The sequence below is a fragment of the Oryctolagus cuniculus genome, chromosome 5, assembly GCF_964237555.1.
Source record: "Oryctolagus cuniculus chromosome 5, mOryCun1.1, whole genome shotgun sequence".
Lineage (NCBI taxonomy): Eukaryota > Metazoa > Chordata > Mammalia > Lagomorpha > Leporidae > Oryctolagus > Oryctolagus cuniculus.
In genome coordinates this window covers 60594356-60614839 of record NC_091436.1, presented here as the reverse complement: position 1 = coordinate 60614839, position 20484 = coordinate 60594356, and the positions used below count along the sequence as shown (strand labels likewise).

The 20484-nt window shown below is 44.3% G+C and overlaps 1 protein-coding gene across 1 annotated transcript in view; it reads left to right on the top strand.

The window, feature by feature from the left end:
• The window catches only part of RPF2 (ribosome production factor 2 homolog), a 47527-nt gene extending 27693 nt beyond the window's left edge, over nt 1-19834 (top strand). Inside the window, exons 8-10 of the mRNA XM_002714918.5 lie at nt 6145-6247; nt 16420-16564; nt 17369-19834. Of these exons, the coding sequence (XP_002714964.3) occupies nt 6145-6247; nt 16420-16564; nt 17369-17548 (428 nt within the window). The 3' untranslated portion in view covers nt 17549-19834. The remainder of the gene's footprint in view (nt 1-6144; nt 6248-16419; nt 16565-17368) is intronic.
• The last annotated feature ends 650 nt before the right edge of the window (nt 19835-20484 follow it).

Genomic DNA, 20484 nt, shown 5'->3' with positions numbered 1-20484 from the left:
TCCTTCAACTCCAGGCCAGGAATATTGCTATTGTCTCTTCTAGTGTCATTCGTATTTGTCCAGTTTCCACCGTTCTTTCAAGTTTCTGTTCCAGACAACTCTTAATAACTTCTGCAGGTTTTTTGTTTTTAAAGTTTATTTATCTTTATTTATTTGCAAGGCAGATAGAGCTGCCATCCCCAGGCTCACTCTCCTCACACCCTCCATAGCCAGGATTTGGCAAGGCTTAAGCTGGGGGCTCAATCCAGGTCTTTCACAAGGGTGGCAGGGGCCTAACTAGTTGAGCCAACACTGCCGCCTACCAGGGTGTGCACTAGCAAGAAGCTACATCAGAAGTGGAGGTGGGACACAAGGCAAGCACTGTGTGCTAGGATGTGGGCGTCCCAAGGGGCAGGTTAACCCACTGAGCGACACCACTTCCCTCTACTTTTAAAATTTTAAACTGATTTCCACTATTAGCTGTTTAATCTTTACAAAAGTGCTTCAGTTTGGGAACATTTTATAAGTAGCAGACAGGGCTTCGAGAGGTTAAATGACAGCTTTTTGGATGAGGCAGAATTGAAAGTCGAAGTCTGAGCTCTTCTGTGTCTTGTTCATGTTGCCTGTGGTGAACTTATTCCCTCACAGATGTTTTCCATGAACTAAAATTCATCCGTGAGAGGCAGTGACGATTGTTTTCTTTCGGTATTACGTACCACAAAGTATCAAGGGTATTTTTTCAGTCAGATTTTTAGCCAAAGTTCATATTACTGGTTTGGCCCAGATTTCCTGCCATTTCTCCCTTAGCTCTCTGTATAATTATCATCAGTGAGGGAAGTATTTGTAATTTGTCATAATAGAGAGTGCTTTTGTTTGTCTTCTCTAAATGGTTTTTATAAGGCCCACGCTCTTCACTCCATGCTACCACTAGGTGGCAGGCATGGTCACACAATGCTGGGAGGAAGGGAAGGGAATGAAAACCAAACAGGAGTTTGCAGACAGAAGCAGAGAGGTGGAACAGGAATGGAGTGAGACGATAGAGCACCGGAGGAAGTTGAGTTTTCAGGATAAACATGAGTGGGCTTTAGAAAGTTCATAGCATATACATGTCGTCTTCTAATTCCACTGTTCCACAGCCTTTTAAAAGCCCCCTCATGTGAAGTAAGACAGCTGATGCTTGGTTTATCTTGTGTGTTCAAATGAAATACCGAAGGTCAGTAGGGAAAGAGAAATTTATCAGGGGTTGATTTTCTTGTTCTCAATGATAATCATCCTCCCCTCAGCCCACCTCAAAAACCTCAGACTTATCCTTGATTCACTCTTCTTTTTCTTAAAAAAAAAAAAAAAAAAAAAAAAAAAAAAGTTGTTTGAAAAGCAGAGACAGACAGCTCCCATCTGATGGTTCATTCCCTAAATGCCTGCAGTGCCTGTGGCTGGACTGAGGCCAGAGCCAAGAGTGCAGTCCTGATCTCCCATGTAGGAACGGGAACCTGATTACTTGAGCCACCACTACTGCTTCCCAGGAAGCGGGAGTCAAGCCTGAGTCAGGAACCTCACCCAGATGCTATAGCAGGGGTACCAGCATCTTAACCATCCAGCTGAAACACCCACATAATCTGAGAGTTTTGTGTTCGTCTTGCATTTCTGCAGGTTATTGTGGTGCCGTAGCTTTAATTGCTTCTTGCAATGAGTGTTTTGTTGTTGTTGTTGTGTGTGTTTTTTTTTTTTTTTTTTTTTGACAGGCAGAGTGGACAGTGAGAGAGAGAGAGAAAGGTCTTCCTTTTGCCGTTGGTTCACCCTCCAATGGCTGCCGCGGCTGGCGCGCTGCGGCCAGCGCACCGTGCTGATCCGATGGCAGGAGCCAGGTACTTATCCTGGTCTCCCATGGGGTGCAGGGCCCAAGCACTTGGGCCATCCTCCACTGCACTCCCTGGCCACAGCAGAGAGCTGGCCTGGAAGAGGGGCAACCGGGACAGAATCCGGTGCCCCAACTGGGACTAGAACCTGGTGTGTCGGCGCCGCAAGGCGGAGGATTAGCCTAGTGAGCCGCGGCGCCAGCCTTCAATGAGTGTTTTGATATAATGCATGTGATTCAAATCTTTGATTCATAGCCTGTATCCACTGTCTCTTTTCTGAGCCAGTCCCATGTGTGGACACCTGAATACCTTGTAGTTCCTCACACCACAAATCTTCTGCAGCTCTTCACATTTGGACATTAGGAATTCCTCTGGGTTTTCTGAAATAGAGTTAGCTGGGTCCGTGGAGATACTCCCCCAGGTACAACCAGTTTTCTTTCCAGAATGCTGTGGCCAGCTCTAGTCTCAATGGCAATACACTAGGATTTCTGTTTGCCACATCCTCACCAATATTTTTATACTGTGAAAGAGTTTTGCCAACCAGAATCTGGATGGATACATATACATACTTTTTTGTGCACCCTCCCCCACCCCCAAGCAAATAAGTCCTTTAGATCACTTGCTAGTCCTGTTTGGAGATATTGTCTATTTTTAAAGATAAAATGTCCGGGACCAGCACTGTGGCATAGCCACAGTAAAGCCGCTGCCTGCAGTGCCGGCATCCCATATGGATGCCGGTTCATGTCTGGGCTGCTCCACTTCCGATCCAGTCTCTGCTATGGCCTGGGAAACCAGTAGAAGATGGCCCAAGTCATTGGGCCCCTGCACCTGCAAGGGAAGACCTGGAAGAAGCTCTTGGTTCCTGGCTTCAGATTGGCGCAGCTCCAGCCATTGCGGCCAACTGGGGAGTGAACCAGCAGATGGAAGACCTCTCTCTCTTTCTCTGCTTCTCCTTCTCTCTCTGTGTAACTCTGACTTTCAAATAAACAGAGACAGAGACAGCCGGAGGTCTTCCATCTGCTGGTTCACTCCCCAAATGGCGGCAATGGCTAGAGCTGGACCTATCCGAACCCAGGAGCCAGGAGCTTCTTCTGGGTCTCCCACGTGGGTGCAGGGGCCCAAGGACTTGGACCATCCTCTACTGCTTTTTCAGGCCATAGCAGAGAGTTGGATTGGAAGTGGGACTCAAACCAGCGCCCATTGGGGATGCCACCACTGTAGGTGGCAGCTTTTACCCACTATGCCTCAGTGCCATCCCCATAATGTCCTTAATTGTATAAGTGTTCCTAGTTTATCAACCAGGTTGCTACTAATGGACAGTTGGTTTGTTTCCAGTGTTTTGCTTTACATTTGGTACTCTTATTTTGCCAGTCTTTCTTTGCATAGCCTACCTTCTCAGCCACTGTTTTAACCATCTGTGATGACTCCTAATCCAGACATCTTTTAGCAGCACTCTGGATCTAAACCTCAGTGCCTGCTGGAAAGTCTTTCTTGAATATTCCTTTGTGACTTCATGAAAGTGTGAACACAGTAGAACTTGACACCTTTCCCAATGTTCACATCTGTTTTTCTATCCCATTCCCTATTTCTGCAAAGTCTTATTTAATTCTTGTCTGCCTTGGCCTAAAATACCATTTATTTTCTCCCTCCCTCCTTCTTTCCTTCCTTCCTTGTTCATTCCTTTACTTGAGAGACAGAGTTAAAGAGAAAGGTCCTCCATCCACTGGTTTACTCTCCAAATGGCTGCAAAGGCTGGAGCTGGGCCAATCTGGAGCCAGGAGCTTTGTCTGGGTCTTCTACGTGGGTGCGGAGCCCAGACACTTGGGCCATCTTCTTACTGCTTTCCCAGGCCATCAGCAGGGAGCTGGATTGGAAGTGGAACAGCCGGGACTCAAACCGGAGCCCATATGAGATACTGGTGCTGCAGGTGGATGCTTAACCTGCTACTCCACAGCACTGGCCCCACAAATGCCATTTCTATGAAATCTTCCCCAACTAAAACTGATCTGTATCTACTGAGAATTTCCAGAACACTTTATTTTGTTCTTCCTTTAAAGTGCTGCCTTAAATTATAGTTGCTCGCATTTGTATCTGTCTAGAATACAGGGCCCTCAGTAGAAAGAGGCTGCGTGTTGTACCTTTTTATCATCATCACACCCAGAACAGTACTTTGTACATAATAGGTGCCCTGGTGCATCATCTGTTAAGGGAATGGATTCTTGCCAGTGGTATTCATGTGTAAGCAATGCTGTGTTCCTTTCTAACCAGAAGGTACCGTGCTACTTGATGTTTGCTTTGGGGTTGCTAAGTGCTGCCATTTATGCCCGTGAGGTTGGGTAGTCTCCACTCCTACCTCCCAGGCCTTCTCAATATGTGTGCTTGGGATCTGATGCGTTGCAAACGTGAGTGGAATTTTAGTTTGGTGGTTAAGGTACAGTGTTGGAAGAAGAGGATAGCTATATAGTACTATTGGATACGCATTCCAAGCTCTTTTATATTCACAATCTTAGACATTTTGAACTGATAAAGAATAGTTTTCCATATGTTTATTTTGTTCTTAAAATTTTCTCCCTTTATTTCCTCTTTAAAGCATATGGGGCAGTACCGATGCCTGGAATTGCTCATTAGGAAGGCTGTGTCAGAGCTCCCTGGAATGCATGTGTTCTGCATTCTGACTTCAGTGACGCTGCCACAGCGTGAGTGGGCCACTGAAGGAGAGTCAGGTTTGGACAAAATTTTGGAAAGGCTATTGATTAATGATGACATTTAGATCAAAATATCTTGAAAAAAGCACAGCCATGTTTTCTAAAACGTCCCTGAGGATTTTTGCTGTGGGGGGTAGAGATGGGGAGTATGTATGCATACTTGTGCCTGTTTTATATAGCATCACTGTGGGGTTCTTTTAGGTAACCAGGAGAGAGGAGGGGCACACAGAAAAGCTCTGCATTCTTGCAAACATGGAAATAATTCCCATCATCTGGGCTGACAGGAAAAGGGATTAAAAAAGGCTAAATGAGACTTCCTGTTTAGAGTTTATAGAATTGTGCCATATTCACGTACCTATCTTGAAGGTTAAGATTTTATGCCTTGGGTTAGTTGTTTAGCCTAGCAGTTAAGATGCCCACATCTTCCCATATCAGAGTACCTGTGTTTGATTCCCAGCTCTGGTCCCTGCCTCCAGCTCCAGTCCCTGCCTCCAGCTCCTTGCTAACATGGACTCTGGGAGGCAGTAGTGATGGCTCGAGTGATTGGTTTACTGCCACCAAAGCGGGAGGCCTAGATTGAGATCCCAGCTCCTGGATGCAGACATTTGGAAAGAGAAGTAGTGGATGAGTGCATACTGTTTCTCTCTCTCTGCCTCAAAAAAAGTTTTTTTAATGTTATGCTTTGATTAAATTTTTAAAATGTTAGTATGTATTGTAAATATAATACTCCTATGCTGAACATTGGCTTAGTGGGAGAACTTCAAAGATACAAACATGACAGTGAGCTAAACAAATAGGAAGTCATAGGGTGGGCGTTGTTGTACGGTGGATTGAGCCATTGCTCAGAACCCCCACATCCCAAATCAGAGTGCCTGGTTTTCAGTCTTGGCTGCTCCATGCTTTTATTCCAGCTTCCTGCTCATATGCCTGGAAGCCAGCAGACAGTGGCTCAAGTATTGAGTTCCTGCCACCCATATTAGAAGAACCAGATGGAGTTCCTGGCTCCTGGTTTTGGCCTGCCTAACCCTGGCTGTTGTGGGTATTTGGAGAATGAATCAATGGATAAAAGATTCTCTCTTTCCCTCCATCCGTGTGTCTATCTGTCTCTTCCTTTCAAATAAAATAAATCTTAAAAACTTAAATAAATAAATAAATTGACAAGAGTAAATGGTTGAAACAAACATTCTTCAGGGATTTTTTTTTTTTTTAATTTGACAGAGTTATAGACAGTGAGAGAGAAAGAGAGAAAAAGATCTTCCTTACGTTGGTTCACTCCCCAAATGGCCGCTACGGCTGGTGCGCTGTGCTGATCCGAAGCCAGGAGCCAGGTGCTTCCTCCTGGTCTCCCATGCAGGTGCAGGGCCCAAGCACTCGGGCCATCCTCCACTGCCCTCCCAGGCCACAGCAGAGAGTTGGACTGGAAGAGGAGCAACCGGGACTAGAACCTGGCGCCCATATGGGATGCCGGCACTGCAGGCGGAGGATTAACCAAGTGAGCCACGGCGGCAGCCCCAAGGGATCATTTTTTGTACTGTGTCTTACCTTTCTAGAAGCTGTGTTGGTTATTTTTTGTTTTTCTTTTTTAATATGTTACATGCTTTTAGATTTCTTCAGAGGCCCCACAGTACCAAATATTCGCCTGGCTGGATTGGAGTACGTTCTGCACTTCACTGCACTGAACGGGAAGATTTACTTTCGAAGCTATAAGTAAGTGCTTTTCCTTGCGTGCCGCCTTCATCCTCAAGGTTGGCATTGTGGTGTGACTGTTTTATAGAGCTCAGACTTAGAACTAGTGTCTGGCCAGAAGTTTGGAGAGTTGGCAGAACAGCAGGGACAGCAGCTCTGCCCACCTTCAGTGTGTCACTTGCGTGCTAGCCTCTGCCACTGAAGCCTACTTTCCCAGGGCCCAGAGCATCTCCCACTGCTCCCTCTGCGCTCACTCAATAAGGAGCCTCCCTGGTTGGTACAGTACAAGCTGAACATCTCTAACCCAAACATCCATAATCCTAGATGCTCCAACCCACATACCTTTTTATGTGCTGAAGTGACATTCAAAAAATTTTGGTTTTTGGAGTATTTCAAAACATTTTGTTTCAGGTTTACAGCAGTGTTCACCCAGTAAAATCCAGGCAAATATTCTAAAATCGGAAAACTGCAACCTGAAACACTTCTGGTCCTACACATTTTGGATAAGGAATACTTAACTCGTATCATCTTACTGCTCTTGACTGGGTTTAGTGTAGCAGGCCACAAGTTGGGCTGGCCAACACAAATCTGAAAGCCCTGCATTTAAAATATGGACTCTAAATGTAAAAAGAATCATTGGCTTGATTTCATTTTACCATTTTACTGTCTTTATAACCTAGGCCTTCTGCCCCTACCCTTCCACAAAATAAATATAAATCCTGACAAGTAGATTCTGTGCTTATAAAGGAGCTTAATGACATGCTATAGCTGTGTCTTTTGAGTTTTGTTTTTTTTTTTTTTTTTTCATTTTTAAAATAGTGTTGGCACTGGCTGATAGAGCCGTGCTTTCTAGAAAATACCTTGACTCCCACACGCTGACTTTGTTTGTCCATTGAGTTCAGGCTTTGACGTCAGGTTTGAGCTGTGATATGGCCATGCAGTGTTGACATTGTCTTCCGTGCAGTAGTGCTGTTTGCACAACCTGTCATGCCCAGCGTTTCTTATGTGGCTTTTAATTTTGTTTCTTCACAATGAGATATGTGGCTGGCCAGCTTATGTCTAATGAATGTCCAAATGAAACTAATTGTTCACCTCTTTGGTTGGTTGATGATTTCCATCTTGGTCCCAAGTGTACTGAGTAAAGAATACTTAGTTCTTTTCATCAGATGATTAGTACCACCACTTCTGTGTTGTTTTAAGATTTCTCTCTTTGTTAATGATTTGAATGACAGAGCAACAGAGAGAGAGAGATCTTTGATTTACTTGGATGGGCTGAAGCCAGGAGCCAGGAACTTCATCTGAGTCTATTACAGGAGTGGCGGGGGTGGGGGCCCGGGCGCTATGGCACAGTGGGTTAAAGCTCCAGCCTGCAGTGCCGGTATCCCATATGGGCACTGATTTGATTCCTGGCTGCTCCACTTCCAATCCAGCTCTCTGCTATGGCCTGGGAAAGCAGTGGAAGATGGCCCAAGTCCTTGGGTCCCTGCACCCATGTGGGAGACACAGAAGAGACTCCTGGCTCCTGGCTTCAGATCAGCGCAGCTCTGACTGTTGCAGTCATCTGGGGAGTGACTCAGCAGATGGAAGACCTCTGTCTGTCTGTCTTTCTCTCTGGCTCTACCTCTCTCTCTAACTCTGTCTTTCAAATAAATAAAATAAATCTTTTTTTAAAAAAAAAAGAGTGGCAGGTGCTCAAGTGAACTCAACTATATGAGCCTTCTGTGTGTTAGCAGGAAGCTGGATCAGAAGTGGATCAGCTGGAGCCCAAACTTAGGATGTAGGTATTCCAAGTAGCTGCCTCTGCCCACTTCTATTTTTCTCTCATTAAAAATAAAAAGACAAAATATATTATAAGATGTAATTAATGACTTCATTATATTTTAAAGCCTTTTTTTAAGATTTATTTATTTACTTGATAGAGTTAACATACACACAGACACAAAACACACACACACACACACACACACACAGTTTCTATCTGCTAGTTCACTCTCCAATTGGCCACACTGGCTGGAGTTGCGCCAATCTGAATCAGGAGCTTCTTCTGGGTCTCCCACGAAGGTGCAGGGCCCCAATGACTTGGGCCATCTTCTATTCCTTTTCCAGGCCATAGCAGAGAGCTGGATTGGAAGTGGAGCAGCCACTTGTGGGAGGCTGGCACTTCAGGCCAGGTTTAAACCCGCAACACCACAGTACTGGCTCCTTTAAAGCCTTTTTTAATATTTATTTTTTATTTATTTGAAAGAGAGTTACAAAGAGGGAGATACAGGTCTCCCATCTGCTGGTTCACTCCCCAGATGGCTGCAACCGCTGAGGCTTGGCGAGGCTAAAGCCAGGAGCCCAGAGTTTCTTCCAGGTTTCTCACGTGGATGCAGGGGCCTAAGCCTTAGGCCATCTTCACTGCTTTCCTAGGCCATTAGCAGGGAGCTGCATTGGAACTGGAGTAGCTGGGACTCAAACTGGTACCCATATGGGATGCTGGCATCACAGGCAGTGGTTTAATCTCCTACAGCATGATGCCAGCCCCTATTTCAAATTTTTTTTTTTAATTTATTTATGTGTTTGAAAGTTACAGAGAGAGGGAGAGGCAGCAAAAAAGAGAGAGATCTTTGACCAACTGGTTCATTCCCCATTGACTGCAATGACTAGGGCAAAGCCAGGAGCCTGGAGCTTCATTTGGGTCACCTGCATGGGTAGCAGAGGCTGAAGTACTTGGACCACTCTGTTGCTTTCTCTGGTGCATTGACAGGGAGCTGAATTGGAAGTAGAACAACTGGGACTTGATATGGCACCTATACGGGATGCTGGCATTACAGACGGCAACTTAATCCACTGTGCCACAACACCAGCTCCTTAAAACAATTGATTTTTAATTTATTTAAGAACAGAGATACAGAGACAGCGATCCTTCCATCTGCTGGCTCACTTCCCAAATATCTGCAACAGCCAGGGCTGGGCCAGGCTGAAGCCAGAAGCCTGGAACTCGAATTAGGTCTCCTACTGGGTGGAAGGACCCAAGCACTTGAGGGGTCATCTGGTGCCTCTAGTATACGCATTATCAAGAAGTTGAATCAGAAAGGGAGCCAAGGGGCGCAGAGGGTTAAAACCCTGGCAACCCATATGGGCACTGGGACTCCAGCCTGGGCTGCTCCTCTTCCACGATCCAGCTTTCTGCTGTAGCCTGGGAAAGCAGTAGAAGATGGCCCAAGTCCTTGGGCCCCTGCACCCATGTGGGAGACCCTGAAGAAGCTCCTGGCTCCTGGTTTCGGATAGGTGCAGCTCCAGCCATTGCAGCCATCTGGGGAGTGAACCAGCGAATGGAAGACCTCTCTCTCTCTTTCTCTTTCTGCCTCTCCTTCTCTCTCTGTGTAACTCTTTCAAATAAATAAATCTTAAAAAAAAAAAAAAAAAGAAAGAAAGAAAAGGAAAAGGGAGCCAAGATTTGAATCTTTAACTTCCAGCCGAACGCCCACCCCTGATTTTTTAAGAATATGTTAAAATCTTAAGTATATGACTGCTATTTAGAGAAGGAGAAAAAAAAGATGAAAAATCAATAACAAAAAATTCTTTTTTAAAACATTGGAGACCCTGGGGATACAAAGGAAAGTAAGAAATGAATAATAACAATAATGTAAACTCTTTCAAGGGGGCCAGCGCCATGGCGCACTGGGTTAATCCTCTGCCTGCAGCGCTGGCAAGCTGTATGGGTGCTGGTTCTAGTCCTGGCTGCTCCTCTTCTGATCCCGCTCTCTGCTATGGCCTGGGATAGCAGTAGAGAATGGCCCAAGTCCTTGGGCCCCTGCACCTGCATGGGAGACCAGGAAGAAGCACCTGGCTCCTGGCTTCGGATTGGCCATTGCAGCCATTTGGGGAGTGAACCAGTAGGAGGAAGACCTTTCTCTCTGTCTCTCTCTGTCTGTAACTCTACCTGTCAAATAAGTAAATAAAATCTTAAAAAAAAAAAAAACAAAAAACCTCTTTCATGATGAAGAGTTGCAGATGTATTTATTGGAATTTGTATTTAGTGTAACGAACGACATGCAGGGGAAATCAAACACAACTACAGAGAACAGTTGGGTCAGAGTTCAGAGTAACCCAGCAGTGACTACATTTTTCTGCTGATGAATGTGATCCCTGAAATCACCCTTAGGATGGCTGGGTGTCTTTCATAATGGGAAAAGATGTTTTTGAATCAGAGACCCTGGCAAGAAATTTAGATCAACAGACATTCTGTATGTGCCCAATAATGCCTGATAGCTGTGGATTCAAAGTAGAAAATGAGCAGTATGATGTGGAGGGAGCTGCTGCTGGGAGGGGTCAGCTTAGCCCCCTGGCGCTGTGCCCCCCTGCAAGATGGGAGGGAGTATTATCCCAGGATGAGCATTGCTCTGAGCCCAGTGACTGCCTGCAGGCCGCACTCACCCACATGACACGGGCAGGTCCCTTCTCAGGGCCTGCGTTTCCTCCTCTGCCGAGTGGAGTACCATTTAGATGCCTGATGTCCTGCCAAGGTCGAGGCAGCGCCTTTACGAAGGCAGAGGGGCGCAGGTGTAGGTGGGAATGTGCCAGAAAAGTGAGTTTCACTTACCTTGGCTCCTCAGGCATCTCATGGCTGCACCAAGGCGTCCTTGCCCTCTCTCTGCAAATTAGCCCTCGAGTGCTGTGCAGAGGGTGGTAGTTAATATTCACACACGTTATTTGTGAAGATTAATAAGCTTATAAAGTAGTTCCGGGCTTCTTGGATGAAAGGAGCTCTGAATGTGAAATTATAAATTAATGGGACCTTTGACATGCCCTTTGGGGGGAATAAATCATAGTGCTGGTAACCTCTTCCTGTGCATCCTGTAATAATTAATTCCTCATATGTGAGTGACTGCTTGTTTTCCTTGGAGAGTTTTCTTCACTGGTTAGGGCCATTAATATGAAACAGAAAATCTTTAGTAACCTGCCACCTACGCCTCTGCCATGGCGTTGGTTAGGTGTTATGGAGAGAAATAGGCAAAACAGGAAATGTTAGCATACCTGAAAAAGCAAACCCACCATTCTGGTAAAGGAGTTTACCTGCTGAAAACATAGAGGGTCAGACAGGTGTATGGAGGGAGAAGAATCAGGGCATTTCTGAACAAGTGTTATAAGGTCATTCTTCCCCCAAGAAATTGATGAAGAATATTTTAAAATGTATGGAAATTGCCAGTGAGCAATCTACCAATGTGAGCACACCCCCTCCCCACCCCTCCACCTCCCAGAGGATAGGAAGTGGGGTTTGTCTGTTCTGTGTCTTTGACATTTTATCCCATACAGCCTTGTGGAACTGAGTGTTTATTTTTTTTCTTTTTTTTTAAGATTTATTTATCTGTTTGAAAGACAGAAGCAGAGAATGAGAGTGAGAGAGAGAGAGAGAGAGAGAGAGAGAATCTTCCATCCTCCAGTTCCCTCCCTAGATGGCCGCTGTAGCTGTAGCTGGGCTGATCTGATCTGAGGCCGGGAGCTTCTTCCGGATTTCCCAATGTGAGTGCAGGGGTCCAAAGACTTGAGCCATCTTCCATTGCTTTCCCAGGCGGATTAGCAGGGAGCTTGATTGGAAGTGAAGGACACGAACTAGTGCCTTATAGGATGCTGGCACTGCAGGTAGCAGCTTTACCCTCTACGCCACAGCGCTGGCCCCCTGTGTTGATTTGACTTAGATCTGATGTAGGGGAAGACAGCAAGTTAGGATCTGAGATCAGTTATTGGGCATGGGAAAAACATTTGAGACAGTAGATGTTTTTCTGGAGACACGGAAACCTGGAAAGGAAATATCTGTTTCTAGGAGGAAAACTCAGTGTACGTCTGACAGGTAAGGGTGGAGGAGGTATTTTTGGTTTTGGTTACTTTCTTACAACTCAGTATTTAGTTTAGTATCTTCATTTTGCTTAGTAAGATTGTGAAAATCATTTATAAATTCTCTATAAATACATTTGCTCTATGAGAAAAATAGGTTATTATTTGAAAAGCAGAATGACAGAGTGAGAGAAGAGACAAAAAGAGAGAAGGAGATCATTCCTCTGCTGGTTTACTCCTCAGGTGGCTGCAACAGCTGGGTCCAGTCCAGGCCAATGCTAGAAGGCTGGAAGTCCATCCAAGTCTCCCATGTGGGTGGCAGGAGCCCACTGCTTCCAGGCACTGTAGCAGGGAGCAGATCAGAAGTGGATCAGCTGGGATCTGAATCAGCACTCCAGTCTGGGATGCTGGTGTTTCAAGAGCAGCTTAACCTTAACCCAGCTGTGCTGTAACACCCACCTGTAAACAGATTGTTTGTTTTGTTTTGTTTGTTTTTTTAAGATTTTATTTATTTATTTGAGAGATAAAGTTGCAGAGAGAAGGAGAGACACAGAAAGAGGTCTCCCATCCACTGGTTCACACCCAAAATGGCCACAATGGCTGGAGCTGTGCTGATCTGAAGCCAAGAGCCAGGAGCTTCTTCTTGGTCTCCCATGTAGGTGTAGGGGCCAAAACACTTGTACCATCTTCTACTGCTTTTGCAGGCCATAGCAGAGAGCTGGATTGGAAAAGGAGCAGGTTGTTTTTAAAGGGCTAAGAATTGATAACTTTCATTTATCATTAAAGAAAAACTCAGTAGTGTGAAGAATGTAGTATTAGGGCTGGTGTTGTAATAAAATTGCTGCCTGTGATGTCAGTATCTCATATGGGATGATTCGTGTCCTGGCTGCTCCACTTCCGATCCAGCTCCCTGCTGATGGCCTGGGAGGGCAGTGGAAGATTGCCCAAGTGCTTGGGCTCCTGCCACCCATGTGGGAGTCCTGGTCCAGTTCCGGACGTTGTGGTCATATGGGGAGTGAACCAGCAGGTGGAAGATCTCTCTCTCTATAACCTCTTTAACTCTTTCAAATAAATAAATAAATAGATTTTTTTTTTTAAAGAATGTAGTATTAAGTTTATAAAAGGAAACTCCTGTATTCAGATGCTGAGCCTCTTGGTGTGTAGGTAATATATGAAGGAAGGGATGTGGGGAGAAATAAGGACTCCATTATATGATTAAACATTGATAAGTCAGTGTTTATTTGTTTTCTGCTAAGTAATTTTAGACCTGTAAGAGAAATGATGATACCTGGGCTTTTAGACTTCACTGGTCAAAGTTTAACAAAGGGGGAGGATGATGGACTGTCAGCAAAGAGCTCCTGCAGAGAGCTGGAAACAGGCGAGCCAGCGAGCGGGGCCTTCTTGTGTCCATTTCGTCTGCCAGTAAACATGCTCAGTGAAGTGAGGATGCGATCAGTACAGGGTGCGGCGCTGTAACTGAATTCCCCAGCGAAATTGCAACATGTGTGGTTATGCTTAGTTGTTTGGAAATGATCTTAATTATAGGTACCACTCAGAAAACTACTTTGTTAGGAAGACATTTTTTATAAATAAAAAGAGACATTAGAGAAATTTTGGCAACAAAGACATGCCATTAGCTGTTGGGGATTGTTTTTCATTTAGCTGAAAATTAGCACTTTGGGTGGGCATTTGGGTAGTGGTTAGGTTGCCTCTTTCTTGGGACACCTGCATCCCACATTACAGTGCCTGGTTCGAGTTCTGGCTGCTTTGTTTCCTGTCCAGTTACCTGCTAACGTGCACCCTGGGAGGCAGCAGATGGTGACCCAAGGACTTGGGTCCCTACCATCCGTCTCCATCTATGGGAGACCCAGACTAGTTGTAGGCTTCTGGATTCAGTTTGCCCAACTGTAACTTGTTGGAGACATTTTGGGAATGATCCAACAAATGGAAGATATCTCTGTCTCTCTCTCTACCTGCCTCCCTCCCTCCCTCCCTCTCTATTTCCAGTAAAAAGGAAAAAAAATAAAAACTAAGTAGCAGAAAATATTTTGGTTGAAAATTTGAAGTTTTGTATGTGACTTCCTGGTTCATTTCACAGTGCCCTGAGCACAGCTTTCCCTGATAGATGGATGACCTTTATTGGTTCAATATTTTGCCTATTATTTATTTGGAAGTACTAAAAATGTGCATATGAATGCAGGAGTGATAGAGCAGAGTCCAGTGGTTTCTGCCCCCTTATGCTATGAATTGGCTCTTAGGAAAGATGCCATCATACCAGCCAGCTTCATCATATAGAAAGATCTTTCATTCACTGATTTATCCCCAAATGCCTGCAACAGCTTGGGCTGTGTCAGGCTAGATGCAGGAGCTAGGAATTCCATGCAGTTCTCCTACATGGGTGGCAGGGACTCGGGTACTTGAGCCGTCAGCTGTTGCTTCCCAGCGTTTCCATTAGCAGGAAACTGGAAAGAAAGCCCAGGTCCTCCAGTGTGAGATGAGGGCATCGCAAACAGCAGCTCTTTCCACTGTGCCACAACAGCTGCCCCCTGTTTTATAGTGTAATGTTAGGATAGCTTTTTTTTTGTTTGACACTTATGCTCTTTCTAGATCCTAGCCTGTTTGCTTTGCCTTGTCCAGTTAAGCATAAGTAAATGTCCAGTAGAGTATCTGTTGGCTTAGCTCTCCCTGTAACCGGCAAATGGGCTTCCCATAGTGAACCATCTTGGTTGCATGTCAGCATGTGAGACGTGTGGGGCCCAGAGAGCTATTACTAAGCGTTTGTGTACTCAGTTTTGCTTCCTGGTGCTTGCTGCTCACTCTCTCTTTTCCTGCATTTGCTTCCCTCTTCTGTTTGTCTTTTCTCGTATTACCTGTTGCTTCTCACTCTGCAGCGTTTGTGTGAAATGGCTAATCTATAAACATTGTCATTGAGTCAGCCCTTTTTCTCCCTGTGGAAACCTGGCTGCTAAAACAGTGTCATCTTCAGTTCTTTGACATGTTCTCATGACATCCTTCACAAAAGAAAGTGCATGTCTTTCCATCTGCACACTCCACATACTGGAAGGTTGTAGTTTGGTTAGGAGTTTTAGATTCACTTCAGGAACCGGTGCTGAAGTACAGCAGGTTAAAGCCCTGGCCTGCAGCCCCATTTGGGCACCAGTTTGAGTCCTGGCTGCTCTGCTTCCAATTCAGCTCCCTGCTAATGCGCCTGGGAAAGCAGTGGAAGATGGCCCCCCAAGTCATTGGGCCCCTGCACCCATGTGAGAGACCTGGAAAAAGCCTCTGGCTCCTGGCTTCAGATCTGCTCAGTTCTGGCCGTTAGTCCATTTGAGGAGTAAACCAGTGGGTGGAAGATTTTTCTCTCTCTATCTCTACCTCTCTGTGTAACTCTGTTTCAAATAAATAAATAAAAATAAATCTTTAAAAAATTCACTTCAGTTTTCAGGGAATCAGGAAATTATCTGTGCTGTAGGGAAAGGTTCTTTCTGAATGAACTTGTTTAATGGATTCTGTAGGTTCATTCTGAAAGGATTCAGTAGTCTAAGGTCATTGTTCATCATGGAAGCATACTGTTTCAAGGACCAGGTTTCTTCATTCATTTGGTGACAGATGATAGATATCATTTGTCTTCTAGTTCACTTGCCAAATGGCCATAATAACTTAGGCTAGGACAGGCTGAAGCCAGGTGCCAGGAATTCTACCCAGGTCTCTCACATGGGTGGCAGGGGACCACACACTTGAGCCATCTTCTGCTGCCTTTCCAGGTGCGTCAGCAGGAAGTTGGATCAGAAGCAGACATGAACCAGTGCTCCAGTATGGGATGTGGGTGTTGCAGGCAGCAGCTTATCTTGCTGCGCCACACACTCATCCATTAAATTATTTTTATGTATATGCAAATTTTATAAGTGAAGTGACAAAATCACATCAAAAGATCCTATTTCTTAAACGAATTTTCTCTTTCACTTGAAGCTTCTCAACAATATTTTATAATTTTATTTCTGGTTTTTTTTTTTAAAAATTATTTATTTAATTAGGAGAGTTAGAGAGGGAGAGACAGAGAGAGGTCTCCCATCTGATTCACTCCCCAGATGGTCACAATGGCCAGGACTGGGCCAGGCCAAAGCCAGGAGCTTCCTCTGGGTTTCCCTTGTGGGTACAGGGTCCCAAGCACTTGGGCCATCCTCTGCTGCTTTCTCCAGGCGCATGAGCAGGAAGCTGGATCAGAAGTGGAACAGCCAGGACTAGAAAGAAGCTTAACTTTCTAAGCATTTTTATGTCATTTTCTTGAACTGAAGTTCCCTGGAATAAAAAATATTTGGGAAGAAGATTTTCTTGAGTCAAAGTAGCATTTCTTTTCCCCTTATTTCATAAAGGTTGCTCTTGAAGAAATCTGGTTGCAGAACGCCTCGGATTGAATTAGAAGAGATGGGACCCTCATTGGATCTGGTTCTGAGGAGGACGCACTTAGCATCCGATGACCTTTATAAATTATCCATGAAAATGCCCAAAGCTCTCAAGGTACCTGAGCCGCAGATTGCAGCCATATTTATTTGTATATTTTGCTCTTTTTTCTGAAAAAAGAATTGTGTGTTATATTGAAGGATATACATAAAGAGATCAGTAAAATACATAAAACTTGACTCTCAGAATGAAGAAAAAAAGAAAAAACCAAATAAACCAGACAAGAAGAAGTGCAGAAACCAGGCATCAAGTTTGGCTGAGAGCTTTCTGGTAGCCAGGACTGCCATTTTCAGAAAAAAATAAAAACTTTTTGGGCAGTTGTGCAGCTTAGGGCTTAGAGCACAGGGTGTATAATATGTGCGTAAAGTATGTTTTGATTTTTAAGTGGTTTTTAAAAACAAGTGGAAATAGTTTGTCTAGAATGCCAGTAGAGATTGAAATGATTGTCGCAATTTCTTAAGGCAAACGCAGGAAATTCTCTCCACGTATGACAGTGGAAGAAGTGTGGTCTCTAGTCTCTTCTCAGTGTGCCTGGCAGTTTCCCTAGAGCTTATCTACCCCGAACCTGCTCACTTAGAATTTACGTTTTAACAAAATCCTCAAGTGATTTGTATGCACACTTATGCTTGAGAAGAAGGTACATGGGCCTGTATGAGGGTAGTTCAGAAGGTTCTTGGCAAGGCAAAATTCCATTTTCGTTGAACTTTTTGAAGCACCTTCATAACATTATTTGACATTGAGGGGTGCTTACTAATGGGAATTGTTGTTATAGACTAGATTCGTACTAGTTCATGGTAGTAGAAGGCCGTTAAATGTATATACACATGCACATATACAAGTATGTGTATTCTTGTTTCATAGCCAAAGAAGAAGAAAAATATCTCCCATGATACTTTTGGTACAACTTACGGAAGGATTCATATGCAGAAGCAAGACCTAAGCAAACTACAAACCAGGAAGATGAAGGGGTTGAAGAAGCGACCTGCAGAAAGGATAATAGAAAACCAGGAGGAAAAATCAAAGAGAATTAAAAAAAATTGATGGAATTTAGCCAACAGCTATGGTTTTATTTTAGTCTGTTTACTTAAGAGAATTGTCAAGCTTCAGTCAGTTCAGAGTTTCTTATAAGATTTTATTGTATATTTTTATAACATAATAACTTACTCTATATTATTGTGGACAGTAATGTACTGGTGTTAAGTTTGAGCCTCCTCCCTCTGATGTTACACCTGATATGCTGTTTTCTCTCTATGATATGACATCTGCTTTCTTAAAACTCTTCTCTCTTCATTGAAAGAGGGAGAGAGGAGGGATCTTCACAACCATTGGAGTTTTTAAAAAAGTTCTGGATGGGACATTTTAGAAAAACAGAGATAGCCTTGGAAAGCAGAAAGAACCCAAAGGAGCTGTATAAACATTTAAGATAAAAACCTAGCCCCATTTCCCAATATATTTCTATGACCTGATTTTTATTTTTTACTTTTCTATTATTCTGCCTGAAATCCTACCAGTTAAGAGATTGATTTGAGATTTTAAGCTTTGTGTCTTAAAATATAAATGTCTGAGAGGGTTGTCCACTACGTGATGTTGGCACCTTCCCTTACTGTTGATTATTTCAGTTGATTCTGCCATTAGGTGGAGTCCCTCTTAGAAAGGAGGTAAAAGGAACAAATGAGTTTTAGGTCACAGGGTGCTTCAGGGAGCTGGTTATTCCTGGACAGCTGCAGGTGATGTGAAGGTGCTCACAGGCAGAGTAGAAGTCAGCCAGAGCCTGCCTGCTTATTTCACAGGTTCTTGAAGCCCAGCCCTGTGCTGAGGAAAACAGGAAGAATCTTGCTGGTTTTGCATACTTGCTTCCCCAGAATGGAGAATTTAAGTTCCTTGATTCTCTGGCAGATACACTTGTTTCTACAAGTACAAGCCAGTTCTGTTGTAAAAACACAAACATACATAAACTGTAATTTGTTTCACAATATAGGAGCGTTTTTGTTTTTAATTCCATGTCAGAGAGCTCCCCAGTGCTTGTGTGTGCATACATTCATGTACAGGTGGGGCTGACAGCAAGCAAACGCTAGAGTCTCAGTTTGACTTTGCATTTCCCTTCTCGTGGGAACCCATTCCTTCCCTCTGCCTGTTCCACAAATGAGGGAGCTGGGGTCAGTGCTGGCATAGTGGTTTAAGCCACTGCCTGCAATGCCACCATCCTACATGGGTGCTGGTTCAAGTCCCAGCTGCTCTACTTTCCATCCAGCTCCCTGCAAATGCACCTGGGAAAGCAGCAGAAGATGGCCTAAGTGCTTGGGCCCCTGCACCCATATGGGAGACCCAGAAGAAGCTCCTGGCTTCTACCTGGTCCAGCCTCAGCCATTGTGGCCATCTGAAGGTGAACCAGTGGATGGAAGATCTCTCTCTCTCTCTTTCTCTCTCCCTGTCACCCCTTTCCCCATAACTCTTCCAAATAAATCTTTAAAAAAATTGTGGGAGCTGACATCACTCATTTATACTTGGTGCTTGATTATGCATTTAGCCAAAAGCCACAAAGTCTTGTGTCTGAACCAGATATTCGCATCTAATGTCTGAATGAGCGGAAATGAGTAAAATAATTGTTTTCCTGAAGGAAAAGGGAGTCAGAAACAGTGGATGCACCGTCCTCCCCCAGTGCCTGGCCCCTGACTGGTCCAGCTAATGCCCATGCAGATCCTGATTCATGAGGCGAAGTAATGGGCCCTACTCACTGGGTGCTTATGGGACCCCCTCCCTGCCTCGCTTGCTCTGTCAGGAAGACCTCTGCCAGCACTCGCTGCTGTTGTGAGCCAATGTTAACTGAAGATGGCCATCTTCTCTGTGTGGGGGGTATTGTCTTATGGGTGGGTTTGTGTTTGTTTTAGTAAGTAACCTTTCTGTTTGAAATTTGCTACCACATCCATCTGTTTCCTGTGTGTTAGTGTCTGGTAAGTTGAAGTGGGTCCTCTTTGCTCAGCGAAGACTTATATAGTATTATTGAAATCTAGCAGACTTTTTTTGTTGAAAAGTCTTTTTCTCAAAATTGTTGAAACATCTTGGAACCCTTGCTCCACTGTTTGTGTGACCTACTATGGAAGGTACATTCTAATTTCTTCCTGACCTTGAACTTGGGACACACCATATATAAATTGGAGACTGTGTGTTAGTTCCAGTGGAGGCGGTGACTTGCCTGTCTTGAAGTTCTGCTTAACTTTGGATAGCCAATCCATGGTTAACTTTGTATACCTAACTCTCATGTTTTCTGCAGTGTTAGTACCAAGCTCTTTATGATTTCATAAAATTTTCCCTTTTTAAAAGCTGAAATACTGATGTTTGTTTTCTTGGCATTGAACATAACCCATAGTATGGATGTTAATACTCCATTCAAGAAAAGAAGGGATGGAGCAAAATGTACCCATGTAGGCTTTGATCCTGTCAGAATCCGATGACTTCTGCTTTCCCCTTTCCGTGTTTAGCTACTTCAGGTCCCCTTAGAAGGTGGGCCATGAAAGAGTGAAACAAAACAAAGAAGGTAAAAACCACTAAAATCACTGCTGAAGTTGGGCCAACAAAGGAAGTTTTGTTATTGTTAAAAAGTTTTTAGAAAATTTGCCTATCAAAGTTCAGAGTGAAAAAAAATAAAGTGTCTTTATTATGTTCTTAATGCATCCCATAACTGCATCAAAGCAAATGTGTTAGGGCTGTCATTTTCGGGTAGTGGGTTAAGCCGGTGCTGGTTCAGGTCTTTGCTCTACTTCTGATCCAGCTCCCTGCTGATGTACCGGGGAAAGCAGCAGCAGATGACCAAGGCGGGAGACCCAAATGAAGCCCCTGGCTTCGGCCTGGCCCAACCCTGGCCATTGCAGCCATGTGGGGAGTCAGCCAGCGGATAGAAGATCTCTTGCTCTCTGTCTCTCTGTAACTCTGACTTTGAAATAAATAAATAAATCTCTAGAACAGCTTTTTTTTTTTTT